Source organism: Tamandua tetradactyla, chromosome 5, assembly GCF_023851605.1.
Source record: "Tamandua tetradactyla isolate mTamTet1 chromosome 5, mTamTet1.pri, whole genome shotgun sequence".
Lineage (NCBI taxonomy): Eukaryota > Metazoa > Chordata > Mammalia > Pilosa > Myrmecophagidae > Tamandua > Tamandua tetradactyla.
This window is the reverse complement of record NC_135331.1, coordinates 1,281,875-1,294,158: the sequence shown is the minus strand read 5'-3', so window position 1 is coordinate 1,294,158 and position 12,284 is coordinate 1,281,875. Positions and strand designations below refer to the sequence as shown.

The window sequence follows — 12,284 nt, the reverse complement described above, 5'->3', positions numbered from 1 at the left end:
CGCATTGCCAGCCCCCACGATCACTCCTTGCCCTGTGTCCACACCGCTGGCCCCCCACCTCCCTTGCTGGTCAGTGCTGCTGCCCCCGGCAGGCACCCCTTCCTCCATGTCCACGCTGTCAGCCCCAGAGATCCCTCCTGGGCCAGCCCAGCCGTCCCCGGCGCTCCCTGCTGGGACTTGGGCAGCCCCAGCAGTTAGTCAAGTCCCCTCAGGAGCCCAAGCGGCCACTCATGGGCCTGCGGCAGCCCCGCCAACCCAAGCGGCCTCTCATGGGCCTGGGGCAGCCATGCCAACGAAAGCGGCCACTCCTGGGGCCGGGCCAGCCCTGCCGGCCCCTCCGGTCTCTGCTGGGCCCAAGTCAGCTCTGCAAACCCCGGCCGCTGCTTCAAATCCCAGAGCGGCCCTCGCTCCTGGGGCATCCTGGCCCACCCCGCCGCCGGCCGCTCCTGGGGTACCCATGCCAGCCGCAGCGGTCCCTGTTGGACTTGGTTCAGGCCCGTCCACCCCGGCTCTCCCTCCTGGCTCTGAGCCATCCCTGCCGGCCCCTGAGGCCGCGCCGGACTCGACCCTCCACCCCAGGTGTGGACCGCCAGGCCCCGTCTGTGAGCCCTGGGGCTTGATGCCCTCCTGGTGCCACCTGCCTGGCTGCGCTTTCCAGACCACCTCCACATGCAGGCTGTGTGCCGGGCAGCCCTCTCCACAAGGCCCAGAAGCTCTGCTGGACTGGACTGAGGCCTTCTCCAGACAGGGCCTGCCCGTGGGCTCTTGAAAACTGAGCTGCCCAGAGCATATGAGGTGGGAGCCTACCCTGGGGTCACAGCCCAGGCTGGGGCCATGTGCAGGGAGATGAGGCACTCCCCAGAGAGCTTGCAGCCTGTAGGCCCAGTGTCCACTGAAGTGTACACGGCCCGTGGAGTGTTTGCCCCAGGGAGAGGGGACAGCTGTGCAAGGATGTGGCTCAGAGGGCGCTCTGCTTCGTCTGTGCCTCTAAGTTGCCACTGTAGTCTCATGTGTCTGCCTCCGTGTCCGCCTGCCTCAGCCGTGCTGCCTAGTGTGTGTGTGCACCTGCATATCCGGGGCAGGTCTCACTCTGTGGGCCCCATACTGCCAGCAGGCACCTGCGCCCCCACTCCTGGGGTGGCGTGACCTGGCCCTCGATCCCTGAGACTCGAGCAGTCCACTCCTGCACATCGCCCAGGACCTCTGCGTCCTGCTTCTACAGGCGCTGCTGCAGGGGCCCACCACCAGGGCCACTTCTGCCTTCGTGAGCGCCGTCTGGCTGCATGAGGGGCTCACGCTCCCACCATGCCCCAAGGTGCCACCTCCCCCGAGGCCAAGGTCCTTGGGGCGTCTGCTGGGGGGCTGCCAGGGTACCCCTTCCTCTCCCAGAGGTCTCCCCAGAGCTCTCCTGCAGGTCCATCTCTGGCCCTCCAGGAGAGCACCTCCAGTTACTGGGGCGACAGCATTAGACCTGGTTCTCCTTGCAGGGAGGAGTGTGTGACCCTTTCCCTGGGGGCTGCTGTTCGGGCCCAACTGTTTCCCAAGGACCCCTGGCCTCCACAGACTGTGCCAGCTCTGCCTCAGTTCAGCTGTGAGGTCTGTCCCCAGCAGACCCCCAGGCCCTGCAGCCGCCAGCGGCACACACACCAACGTGCCCGCTCAGCCTGGGCTGTCCCAAGCCTACGTTGGGGCGGGGGCTCTGCCCACAGGCGTCTGGTGCTCTCTGAGGGTCACCCTCCTGGAAGTGCGGGATTTATTTTTTGATTAAATAAAATAAATACTGTGCCGTTATTTTTTATAATTGCATTAGCATTTGTAATTTAAACAGGTGAGCATCTGTCTTATGTGTACTGATTTATTCCCACAAATGTTTTTTTATTGCATCTGGATTTATCTCAATTCATTAAACTGATGGAAGAAAGTTGGCAAGCTGGGAAGAGTCCATTCTTGTGTCCCTCCACTCTGCTCCTCGTGGCGCTCAGGGCCTGCCTGCCCATCTCCTGTTAGCCTAGGGAGGGGTCTGCCTGAGGGTGGGGGTGGGGGTGCCACAAACCCAGTGGGGACACGGGTCTCCCAGGAGTCGAGCTGCCCTCCAGTCACAGCAGTAGGGAGGGGGCGTGGGAAGTGCAGGTGGGGTCCCTCCCCTCTCTATCTGGGCAGGGCGGCCCAGGGACCACCCTGCTGCAGGCCCTTACTGCTCCTTGTGTCCAGCCAGCAGCAGAGGGTGGAGAGAGTCGAGACCGCTTGGCACGTGGCCCTGCACCCCGTGGGCTACGGCAGGAGCCAGGGCCAGGAATGCCTGCGGGAGCTGCTCAGCGCATGCGTCTGTACAGAGGTGTGGGCGGCTGTGGTACTGCCCTGGGCTGGGGCAAGTGGTCTGGCTCCGGGAGGCCTCGCTGGGCCTGGGTGCTCAGGCTGGGGTATGGCTGGCGCCCCACTTCTTCCCAGATTGAGACCCCAGAAGGACCTGCGTCCAACACAGTAACCCCGTGTAAGAGCAGCAATGACCTGGGTCCTGGGCCCCAAACCTGCTCCCACATGCCCAGCCTTGATTGCCAACTCGTGCGAAGCTGCTCCGGAGACCAGTGCTGAGTCCTCTGAGCCGAGAGTGCAGGCTGACCACTATGTGGAATCTTGGGGCCACATGCAGCACAGACGGGGGCCGTGGGCATGGCTGGGCCCTTGCCTCAGCCCTGCGTGCCGGCCTTCACCCAGTGGGAACAGGGCCCTACCTGGTTGGAGCTTTGAAAAGAATGGCTGGAAATCTGGGTTTGTGGGTGGGTTTGGTGGTTTTCCAGCATGGGCGGCTTGTTCTAACTTGGGAAAGCCCTGTGGCCTTGGGCCACTCTGGTGGTCTGGGCCCCGAGGCTGAGGGTGGTGGGGGCAGGGCTGGTTTGCTCCTGGTCTGCTGGTCCTGGAGGGGTCTCAGCATGGAATGCCTCCCTGGCTAGGCCCTGCTGGAGCCGGAGCCTGAGCCTGGGCCCCTGTGGCCGCAATGCCCTGCCCTGCAGCACCTCCCGAGAGCCATGGCCTGCAGGGGCTCCTCCAGCGACCCCCACCCGCCCAGACTAGGCTGCCCCCTGCCAGGGGTCCTGGCTGCGTGCAGGTGCCTCTGCCATCCTGCCACACACAGCCCTGGGGGGCAGCAGCAGCTGATCTCGTCTCTGCTCTGTCTACCATCAGCCACGCACAAGGGCTGGGCTGGGATGGTCGGCAGGAGGGAGGGCCTGCAGCACATGACCTCGGGGTGTCCCCTGTGCCTCTGGGAGGAGGGGCAGCCAGGAGCAGGCCCAGCGGCAACCTTGACCAGTCCTTTGGCTGCTAGAGTGGCCCCTCAGAACTGTCTAGGACAGGTGGGGATGGGTGGGCCTTTGCCTTTGCACCACGTATCCCAGTGTGTGCATGTGTGCACGTGTGCCTTTTCTGTGTGTGTGCTTTCACGGTGAGTTCGTGCCCACACTTAAATCCTAACAGTTCCCTCCAAAATGCCTCGACCCCTGTGGGGAACTGCCTGTGCTCCAGGTGGGTGAGGCGGTGTGGACTGTTTCTGGTGCCTCACTCGGTGGGGATTTTGCAAGCAGTACCCATGCCTGTGCTGTCCTAGGAGCGCAGGCCGCCCTCGGAGCTCATGTCCTGGTGACAGAGCAGAGTGCCGCCGACAAGTGTGCTCAGAGAGGGTGGTGGTGGCTGGGTTGGGGGGTGGAGGGCGTGTGGCTGGAGGAGGAGTGTGCTCAGGCAGAGGGGCCGGGGGACAGCAGGTACAGTGGGGACAGCGACTGGAGTGGGGAGCAGAGGGGGTGTGGCTGGCGCCTGGCACCCAGGAGAGAGGCCAGAGGTCCGAGGGGTGGGCCCTCACGGGGTCCTCGTGCGGCCTGCTGCATGACCGCTTGGCCCTGCAGGGAGTCTGGTGGGCCTGCCCCTCCACGCCCACCAGCAGCAGCGACAGGCCTGGCATGTCTAGTGACAGTTTCTTTAACCCTTGCATCGACCCCTCCTGCCGGCAGCCAGCGTACAGCCTCTGGGGTTGTCCCTGAGGCACTCCACGTGCCTCTGTGCTGCCTTTGGAGCCCGTGGGGCCCCTTGCTGGCACCCCCAGCCGGGTGGGCTGTCCCGCATATTGTCCCCACACTGCACCGTCACGGGCCTTCCTCACCGCCTGCCATCGGCCACGTGGCTGCCACGGGCCTCGGGTTGCTTCCCCATCTCGGCAGGCCGGCCCGGAGCCCGGATGCCGCCCTCACCTTCCACCTGCTGTCCTGGCAAGGCCTTGGCTTCCAGCCCTGAGTCTTTGTGACCTGGATTTCACAGGGGGTGAGAAGACACACCCGTGGTAGCGGGGTGCGGCACCAGAACTGGGGGCTGCAACCAAAACAACACTCAGGGAAAGCGGGTGCGCCTGCTGCTCATGGTGGGAAAGAGGGGGCCGAGAGCTAGGAGGGGACAGTGAAGGAGGGCAGCACAGTGTTTGCACGGAGATTAAAGGACTAGAAAACAAGCAGTAGAGAAAAGGAACAGAAGCAAGAGTTGTTTTTTTTTAAAACATCCACAGAACTGAGGGACTCCACAGCTGGAGGGATAAAGGAATAGAGAGAGAGCAGGAGCCAGCCACACTGTCCCCACGCCGGGAGGGGAGGGTAATGGAGCCCCTTTGTTCCTCGCAACCACAACACCCCATGGGTGGACAGGTTCTTGGTGCAAAGCTGCCGGTGAAGTGCGTTCTGAGGAGCGCGTCGCCTGCAGGGAGGTGTGCCTCTGGTGGCCACACGCCCCTCCGTGGGGCACAGGGACACACGTGGGCTGGTCAGCGCAGCCAGTGATGCACAGGAGCCGAACGGGGCGCGTGCAGAGCTAGTGGTTGATGCTGCCACTGAGGCTCTGGTCTGGACGATGGTGGCAGGGCGGCACGGGCCCCCTGAGCGCCTTGGAATCCCCCTGCAGGGAGCCTGCAGGCCCTGTGCCCTGTTCTTGTGCCCCAAACTCCTGCTCCTGTCCCCACCTTCCCACGCCAGCCCAGAGGGGCCGTCAGCGGGGCTGGGGTCCCTATGCGATGCTGCAAGGGTGCTGAGAGCTGCCCCCATCTGGGCGGCGGGGGCCTCGGTACCGACACACCTCCAACTGCTGGTCCTGCGTGCCTGCTCAAGGTGCCCTCCACCAGCCCCCCGGGGATCCGGGGCCACCTCCTCTCCCTTCCCCCCACCTCCAGCTCCCGAGAGCCCACCATTGGATTTTCAGGCATTCTTGAGCTGGTTGCTGTCATCTGGTAGCACCCTCACCCCCACGCCTGGGGGTCCTGCTCCCATAGGTCAAGGCCGCCCTGCCCCCCTTGGGTGGAGGTGCTTCCCCTGGAACCCGGCGCGGTACAGTCCCCAGCCCTGCCTGTCCCGGCCCCCACTCCTCTGCGGTCGGTTGAGAGGAGGGATGGTGCCCTGGGAGGCGGGGGGCTCCCTTGGTGGCCCTGGTGCCGTTTACTCTCCCCTCTCTGGGGGCGCCTGCCTACCCCACCCCTTCCTGGGACCTCCCCTGCCAGAGGTTCAAGACCCTGTAGCAGAGGCTCCCACATTTGGGGGTGCAGGGTCCAGCCCCTCATGCTGTGGCCATGCCCCGCAGCCTTCCAGGGCCCTTGGAAGCCCCCCATGTGGGTTGGTCCTGAGGGGCCTTTTTCAGGTGCCACAGTGACAAATGTAGTCGCCAAGAGCTGCTGAGACTACTGCAGGAACCCAGGGCATGTAGGGAGTCCATCGGAGTGGCTGAGGGACGTCTTTGCTCAGGGACCCCAGGACAGCGCCAGCCGTGGACAGGGCCTGTGAGCTGCCCTCCGCGGGGAGGTCCGCCACAGCGGGGGTCACCTGTGAGACCTGGGCCAGGATCAGCCCAGGGCAGGCTGTGTGCAGTTCTCTGAGATGGTGGCTCTTTCTTGGAAGCACTTGGGGGAAAGGCTGTGGCGTGTGTGACTTACCCTTAACCTTGTGCAAGTCTGAAGGTGTTTGTAAATGGAATGTTAAAGCACACACATGATGCTCTGGGTCCCAAGCCAGCCTTGTCGCATGTGAGTCTTGAGGCCTCCCGCCACCTCTCGGGACCACGGTTTCCTCATCTGTGAAACGGCTATGAAGATGATCTGCTCAGGGATGTCGTGAAGGTTAAATGACTGAGGACAGTGCCTGCTGCCTGTGCTGCCTGCCAGCCAGGAGGGGAGTGCTGGGGCGGGCGGGGAGCAGGGGAGGATCAGCTCCATTTTACAGAGGATGAAACCAAGGGCAGCAAGCTGAGGACCCAGCCTAGGGCCGCGCTGCCACGCAGTCACACGGCAGAGCGAGTGGCCGGTCCCACTGGCTGCCCATGCCTACCCCGCCTGGGCTGGAGGGGCCACGGGCTGGAGGGACGACCCTGCTGGGCAGGTCTGGAAGAAGCGAGGCCGTGCTGAGCCGTCCTCGTGCTGTTTGGGCCCCTTGGTCTTCCAGGCATCCCCCTCACAGCAGGAAGGACACTGGCCCCCTGATGGCCAGCAGGGGTGGAGGGTACCCTTCACTGCTGCCCTAGAGGGCACTGTTGCATGGGTGCAAACCCCACCCTGGAGCAAATCCCATGGGCTGTGGGGTCGGCCTGGACACAGGGGGTCAGGGAGCCCTGGAAGGGCGCCCCTGGGGACTTGGTCGCCCATGCCCCTGCACAGTGGCTCTGGCCAACGGCTCTCTGGTGCACACGAGCCGTTCTGGAGTCTGAGATTCATCTCCCCATCCCCAGGTGAAGCTTGCTGTGGCCAAAGGGGACCAGAACAGTGATGATGACAGCGTCCGCGAAGCCACTAGCTCCCGGCGGAGCAGCTCCCGGGACCAGCTCAGCGACGTGAGTACCAGCCACTGCTGAGCCCCGCAGCGAGCCCCCTGCCAGAGTCCGGGGAGCAGTGAGCAGCTTGCCCTCGCCAAGGCGCAGGGGTATCTCCATGCTGGCACCCTGTGCAAGGACCCACTGTGACCATGGGGCAGGGGTAGGGAGGTGAGGTGCATGTGGGCTGTTGGTCGGGGTGCTCGGGCCCGCGGGAGGGGCTGGGCTGCATCAGGGCACGGTCCTGGCCCCCAGGCCCCAGGCCTTCTTTACATGGAGCCTGAGGTGCACATGGGGCCTCCACCCCGAGGCAGGAGGCACTCCTCAGGGTCCCCGGAAAGGGGTCCTGAGTCCCAAGCCCTGGGGTGGAGCATGGGCACCTGGTGTGACCTGGAAGCTCCAGGACCAGCCCGGCAGGTCCTGGACAGTCACCAGTCTCAGGGTCGCCCAGGGCCATTTAGGGGCTTCAGGGCAGGACCCTGAGGACGCCTTGCTGGCCATCTCTGAAGCCCATGGGGCTCACACTTCAGATTGGCTGGGTGGGCGAGGGGCAGTGCCCGGCCCAGCTCCTGAGTGGGGCCCACCAGCCCAGCATGCAATCCTAGGACACAGGGGCTGGGGGAGCCACCCTGAAGCCGGGAGTGCAGGCCGGGTGGGTGGGTCAGGGCCATGGGTACCCACCGCCTCCCTCACTGGACTCGACTCCTGGCCTGGGTGCAGCAGTCACGGGGGGCTGCCGGGAGGAGCGTGCCACCACTCTGGGAAGAGGCCCTGACCCGAAGCTCCAGGAGTGGCAGCGGAGCTGAGATGGTTTCCACAGCACTAAACCCAGCAGGTCGCCTCATTGTCGCTTAAATGGAGGCCTCAGTGGAGGGGCCGCTGCGTGCGCAGAATTGCCTGCTCCCGGCCTTGCGGCCACTAGATGGGCAAAGGCCGATAACTGGGGCCTGCACGGGTATGGCAGCAGCTGCTGGCCCAGGGCTGGTCCACAAGCAGGGCCTCCACCTGAGGCTGCGGGGGGAGAGCCCCTTCCCGCCCAGAGCCCCGCTTCCTGCCAAGCACCCTCCCCCGTGACACAGGGCTGAAGCTCCTAAATTCAATCCCCAGGGCCCCCCCAACCCCAGTCCTCACCCCACCAGCTCCTCGAGACCACCCAGCCGCTTCCTGCACCTCATCTGTGGGTCGCTTGCATGTCTCAGCCGAGAACCCCCATGCCGATGGCAGGACGGTGCCCCCACACTCGCCCTGTCTCCCCCTTCTTCACCCAGTCAGGCACCAGACCCTGTCTGTGTGTCCAGCTGGCAAATCTCAGTCCTGCCTCTTTGCTGCCTCCCCTCTGCATGCCCAGCTCCTGGGAAGGTGGCCACCACCTGTCATTCAGGGCCCCTGACATGTCCTGGAGGGCGTGGGGGCTCAGTGCTGGCTCTGGGAGCCCCAGCAGTCTCCCTGCACAGCTGGCCAAGACCCTGTCCTTGCGTGCCTTGTGCCTCTAGCTTCTCCCCATTAGGTCTGTGGTCCGCATTCAAGCTAGAGCAACTCATCCAGCACTGTGGGGCATTGCCCTCCATGGCCCCTACTGTGCATGGCCTCTCTATTGCCCAGCTTCCTCCAGGAAGCCCTCCCTGACTAGTAGGGCATCTGCTGGTCCTCCCCTGGGGAGGCTGGGGCAGGGAGGGTTGACTGAAGCTCAGGCTCTGGGTGGGGCAGGCCTTTCCTACTTTCAGGAGGCTGCCGTGCAGGTAAACACGCACCTGTGGGGACAGCCTGCTGGTCCTGGCCTTGTCCTGCTCCCTGGTGGAAGTGACCCAGCAGGGCCTTGTGTTCTGCAAGCCCAGCCCTGGGGGGATTTTCAGGGCTCTGCCAGCGCGGTGCTGGGCCCTACCTATCTCCTGAATCTGACCTGGTGCCGCTAGAAGCCTCATAGTACCCGCCCCTGCGTCCACCTGCCCGCCCCTGGGCCCACCTGCCCGCCCCTGGGCCCACCTGCCCTGAGCCTATCTGCCCTGGGCCCACCACCCCTGGGCCAGGCACTGGACTGTCAGGGGAGGAACACTGTATCCGTCAGGTGCAGGCTGTATGGCCCAAGTCGGGGTCATGGGCTGGGGTGGGTGCTGGTGGCTGCCTGGCACTGACCCTCCTGTGCTTCTTCCCGCAGAGCTCGACGCAGGCGGTCTCGGGAAGAGGCTACTCTGTGAGTGTTCAGCCCCTCCCCCTTCGTCATCCTGGGCCAGCGCCTCGGCAGGCTGCAGGGGCCCCCACTTGGAGAGACTCCCGACCCTCCCAGATCCTGTCTCATGGGCGAGAGGCTCTGGGGGTGGCTCTGGCTTCTAGTCATGAGGTGGGGAGGCATGCTCACTGACCCGTCCATGGGACCAATGCATTGGCCCCCAGGAAGGGGCCTCTGGGCTGGCATCCTGCCCCAGCGGGCAGAGTAGGGTATCCTGCAGGCTTGGCCTCTGCTGGGGAGCACTGGAAGCATGTTGGGGGCCTATAAACTGCGGGCCTCGGGCTGCAGGGAGCGAGCAGCTCAGGTCCTCGGTGAGCTGGGATGGGCAGACAGGTGTGAAGGGAGCCCCTCCTGGTGCTGGGCCCTGGGATGGCACATGGGGGCTTACATGGAGGCCTTGTGTTTGCATGGTGGAGCTCGGGCCACGTGGGTGTTGCGTGGCCGTGAGAGTGCTGGGCTGGCATGCCTGGGCTTCTGTGCACACAGAAGCATCGAGGCTGTGTCTGCACATGGGAGTTTGATGATCTCGCATGTCCCCCACAGCTCCCTTTGGGGTCTGCTTCCTACTAAGCCTCCCGTTGTCTTCCAGCCTGGCTCCTTCTGGGGCTCTGGGGCTTCCTGAGCACCTGCTGCCTGCAGCTGGCTTGCTGGCACCTGGGCTGAGGCGGGGAGGGGACCGGGCTGCACCACTGGGCCCAGCATTGGCAGGGGGAGGGCCAGGGTAAGAGGTCCCCCTCCCTGGCACATGGCCCTTGCCCTGGCCCTGTCCTGGCTCTTCAGCAACTCAGACTCAGCCCCCACTCTCTCCTCTTGGCCCCTTAATCGTCGGGAGAGACAAACAACGCCATGGTACCAGCGCTCCATGAAAGCCTTTCCTGCAGATTTACAGCCCACAGCCCACTTCAGCGCATGGCGGGGGCTGGGACTCCACCTGCCTCATTCCCACGCGCTGCTGCCTGCTCTAAGTGCCGCGAGCTCTCGTGGAGTGCCCACAGCCCCATTCACCCAGCCCACAGCACCTGTGGCGGTGGAAGAGCAGGGCCCTGTGCGCCCGGGGTCCTCACCCTGCGCTCCAGGCCAGGCTGCCAGACAGGGGAGGTGTGGGGCTGTGAGGCTTCACGCCCTGACAGCGGTCTGTCCCTGCCAGCCACGTCTGCTCGTGGGCACTGGGGGGAAGCGCCATCAGGACTGCAGCCAGGAGCTGTTGCTGGGCCTGCGCCAGGTCGGGGCACAATTGTGGGTCCCACACGCCCAATGTAGCAGCCATGGGAAGCCCCATCACACGCGGCGCATGGCGGCCCTGTGCACGCCCGGGTGCTGCATTGCGGGCTTGAGGGGGTGGCTGTCCCGTGGCGGGGCAGTTCTTTCCCGTTCACTGTGGGGTCCTCGGGCCATGTCATGGAGACCCTTCTGTCACATGAGGCCATCTTCCTCAGACAACCATGGCGCGCGTTTCCCGAGGACGCCCAGAACCTGCCTGCCAGCTGCTGGTCTGCACAGGCTACTGGGCGCAGTGGGATTGGGGGGGCGGGACCGTGTGTGTGCCCACGTCTGTGTGTCTGTGTGCCCGCATCTGTGTGTCTGTGTGCCTGTGTGCCCGCGTCTGTGTGTCTGTGTGCTCGTGTGCCTGTGTCTATGTGTCTGTGTGCCTGTGTTCCTGTGTCTGTGTGTCCGTGTACCTGCGTCTGTGTGTCTGTGTGCCCGTGTCTGTGTGTCTGTGTGCCCGTGTGCCCGCGTCTGTGTGTCTGTGTGCTCGTGTGCCTGTGTCTATGTGTCTGTGTGCCTGTGTCTATGTGTCTGTGTGCCTGTGTTCCTGTGTCTGTGTGTCCGTGTACCTGCGTCTGTGTGTCTGTGTGCCCGTGTCTGTGTGTCTGTGTGCCCGTGTGCCCATGTCTGTGTACCTGTGTGCCTGTGTCTGTGTGCCCGTGTGCCTGCGTCTGTGTGTCTGTGTGCCCGTGTGCCTGCATCTGTGTGTCTGTGTGCCTGTGTGCCCATGTCTGTGTCTCTGTGTACCCGTGTTCCCGTGTCTGTGTGTCCGTGTGCCTGCGTCTGTGTGTCTGTGTGCCTGTGTGCCTGCGTCTCTGTGTCTGTGTGCCCGTGTTACTGTGTCTGTGTGTCCGTGTACCTGCGTCTGTGTGTCTGTGTGCTTGCATCTGTGTGTCTGTGTGCCCATGTGCCTGTGTCCGTGTGTCTGTGTGTCTCTGTGTCTCTGTGCCTGTGTGTCTGTGTGTGCTGCCGTGGGCTTCTCTGGTTTTGTGGGCACTCAGGGTGGGGTGCACACATGTATGGGGGTGTCTGACCACATGGCGTCCACCGTAGGCGTCACATGTGGCATGTGTACCCCCTTCCCGCAGCCTGCGTCACGGTCGGGGCCGTGAGCACAGCCAGGCAGGGCTGCAGGGGGTGCAGGCGGTGGGCCTGGTTTTACAGACTGGGCGTGAACGTGCCTTCACCTTGCTGACCTTCTTTCCCAGCAGGTCCCACTACACTCGCTCTCAACAGCCTCTGCACAGAAGCTGGCACAGCCTGCCCAGCCATCAGCACATGCTTGTTAGTGCCATGAAATTAGGGAGTAATTTTTTAATTTGGTTGTGGAAGCCAAGGGTGTGATGATCCATTTCCTGCAAAAGCAGCAGACTCGGGGTTTCCTTTATCTAAGAGAAGTGAGCATTTGCGACTCCCGCTGGCAGGCCCGGCCATGTGACATGTTCTGGAAGGGGCCTGTGCTAGCCGGACAGTGAGAATGATGCTGCTGGTTGTACTCGTGGTACCCGATGTACCTGCTAACCTGAGGGTCTTATTGTGGGGTGCCCCATCAGCACTCTGCTGCCCATATAGGGGCAGTGCCAGCAGAGGCACCTGCCTGGGCTGTGGCCCTGAGGGACAAGACCCCCGGCTCAGCCACCACGCCTGAGCTCGCCTCAGGGGCTGGACATGGCCAATACCCTCCCCTGGCCCAGGCTCTGAGCCATCCTCCCTGCCCCAAGCCCCTCCCCAGCCCCACTTCAGACCCCTAGGGCCCCTCCCACTGTGAGGCCCCCCTCCGCCTGCTCCCCCGGCGCCCAGGCCCCAAAACCAGTGATTCCATGATGCAGGAACCTACACACGGGGCCTCCTCCCTGCACCAAGCCTTCCTCACACACACACATGCACACAGGGCCTCTGCCTTGTACCCAGCCTCCCTCACACACATGCACACACATGCACACGGGGCCTCCACCCTTCATCCAGC

The 12,284-nt window shown here is 64.1% G+C and overlaps 2 protein-coding genes across 2 annotated transcripts in view; both read left to right on the top strand.

Moving 5' to 3' along the window:
- LOC143682117 (uncharacterized) overlaps positions 1-2,002 on the top strand; it is a 3,359-nt gene extending 1,357 nt beyond the window's left edge. The window contains exon 4 of the mRNA XM_077159085.1: positions 5-2,002. Coding sequence (XP_077015200.1) covers positions 5-620 — 616 coding nt within the window. The 3' untranslated portion in view covers positions 621-2,002. The remainder of the gene's footprint in view (positions 1-4) is intronic.
- FBRSL1 (fibrosin like 1) overlaps positions 1-12,284 on the top strand; it is a 74,789-nt gene that overhangs the window by 20,606 nt on the left and 41,899 nt on the right. Inside the window, 2 exon segments of the mRNA XM_077159518.1 lie at positions 6,745-6,846; positions 8,981-9,016. Coding sequence (XP_077015633.1) covers positions 6,745-6,846; positions 8,981-9,016 — 138 coding nt within the window.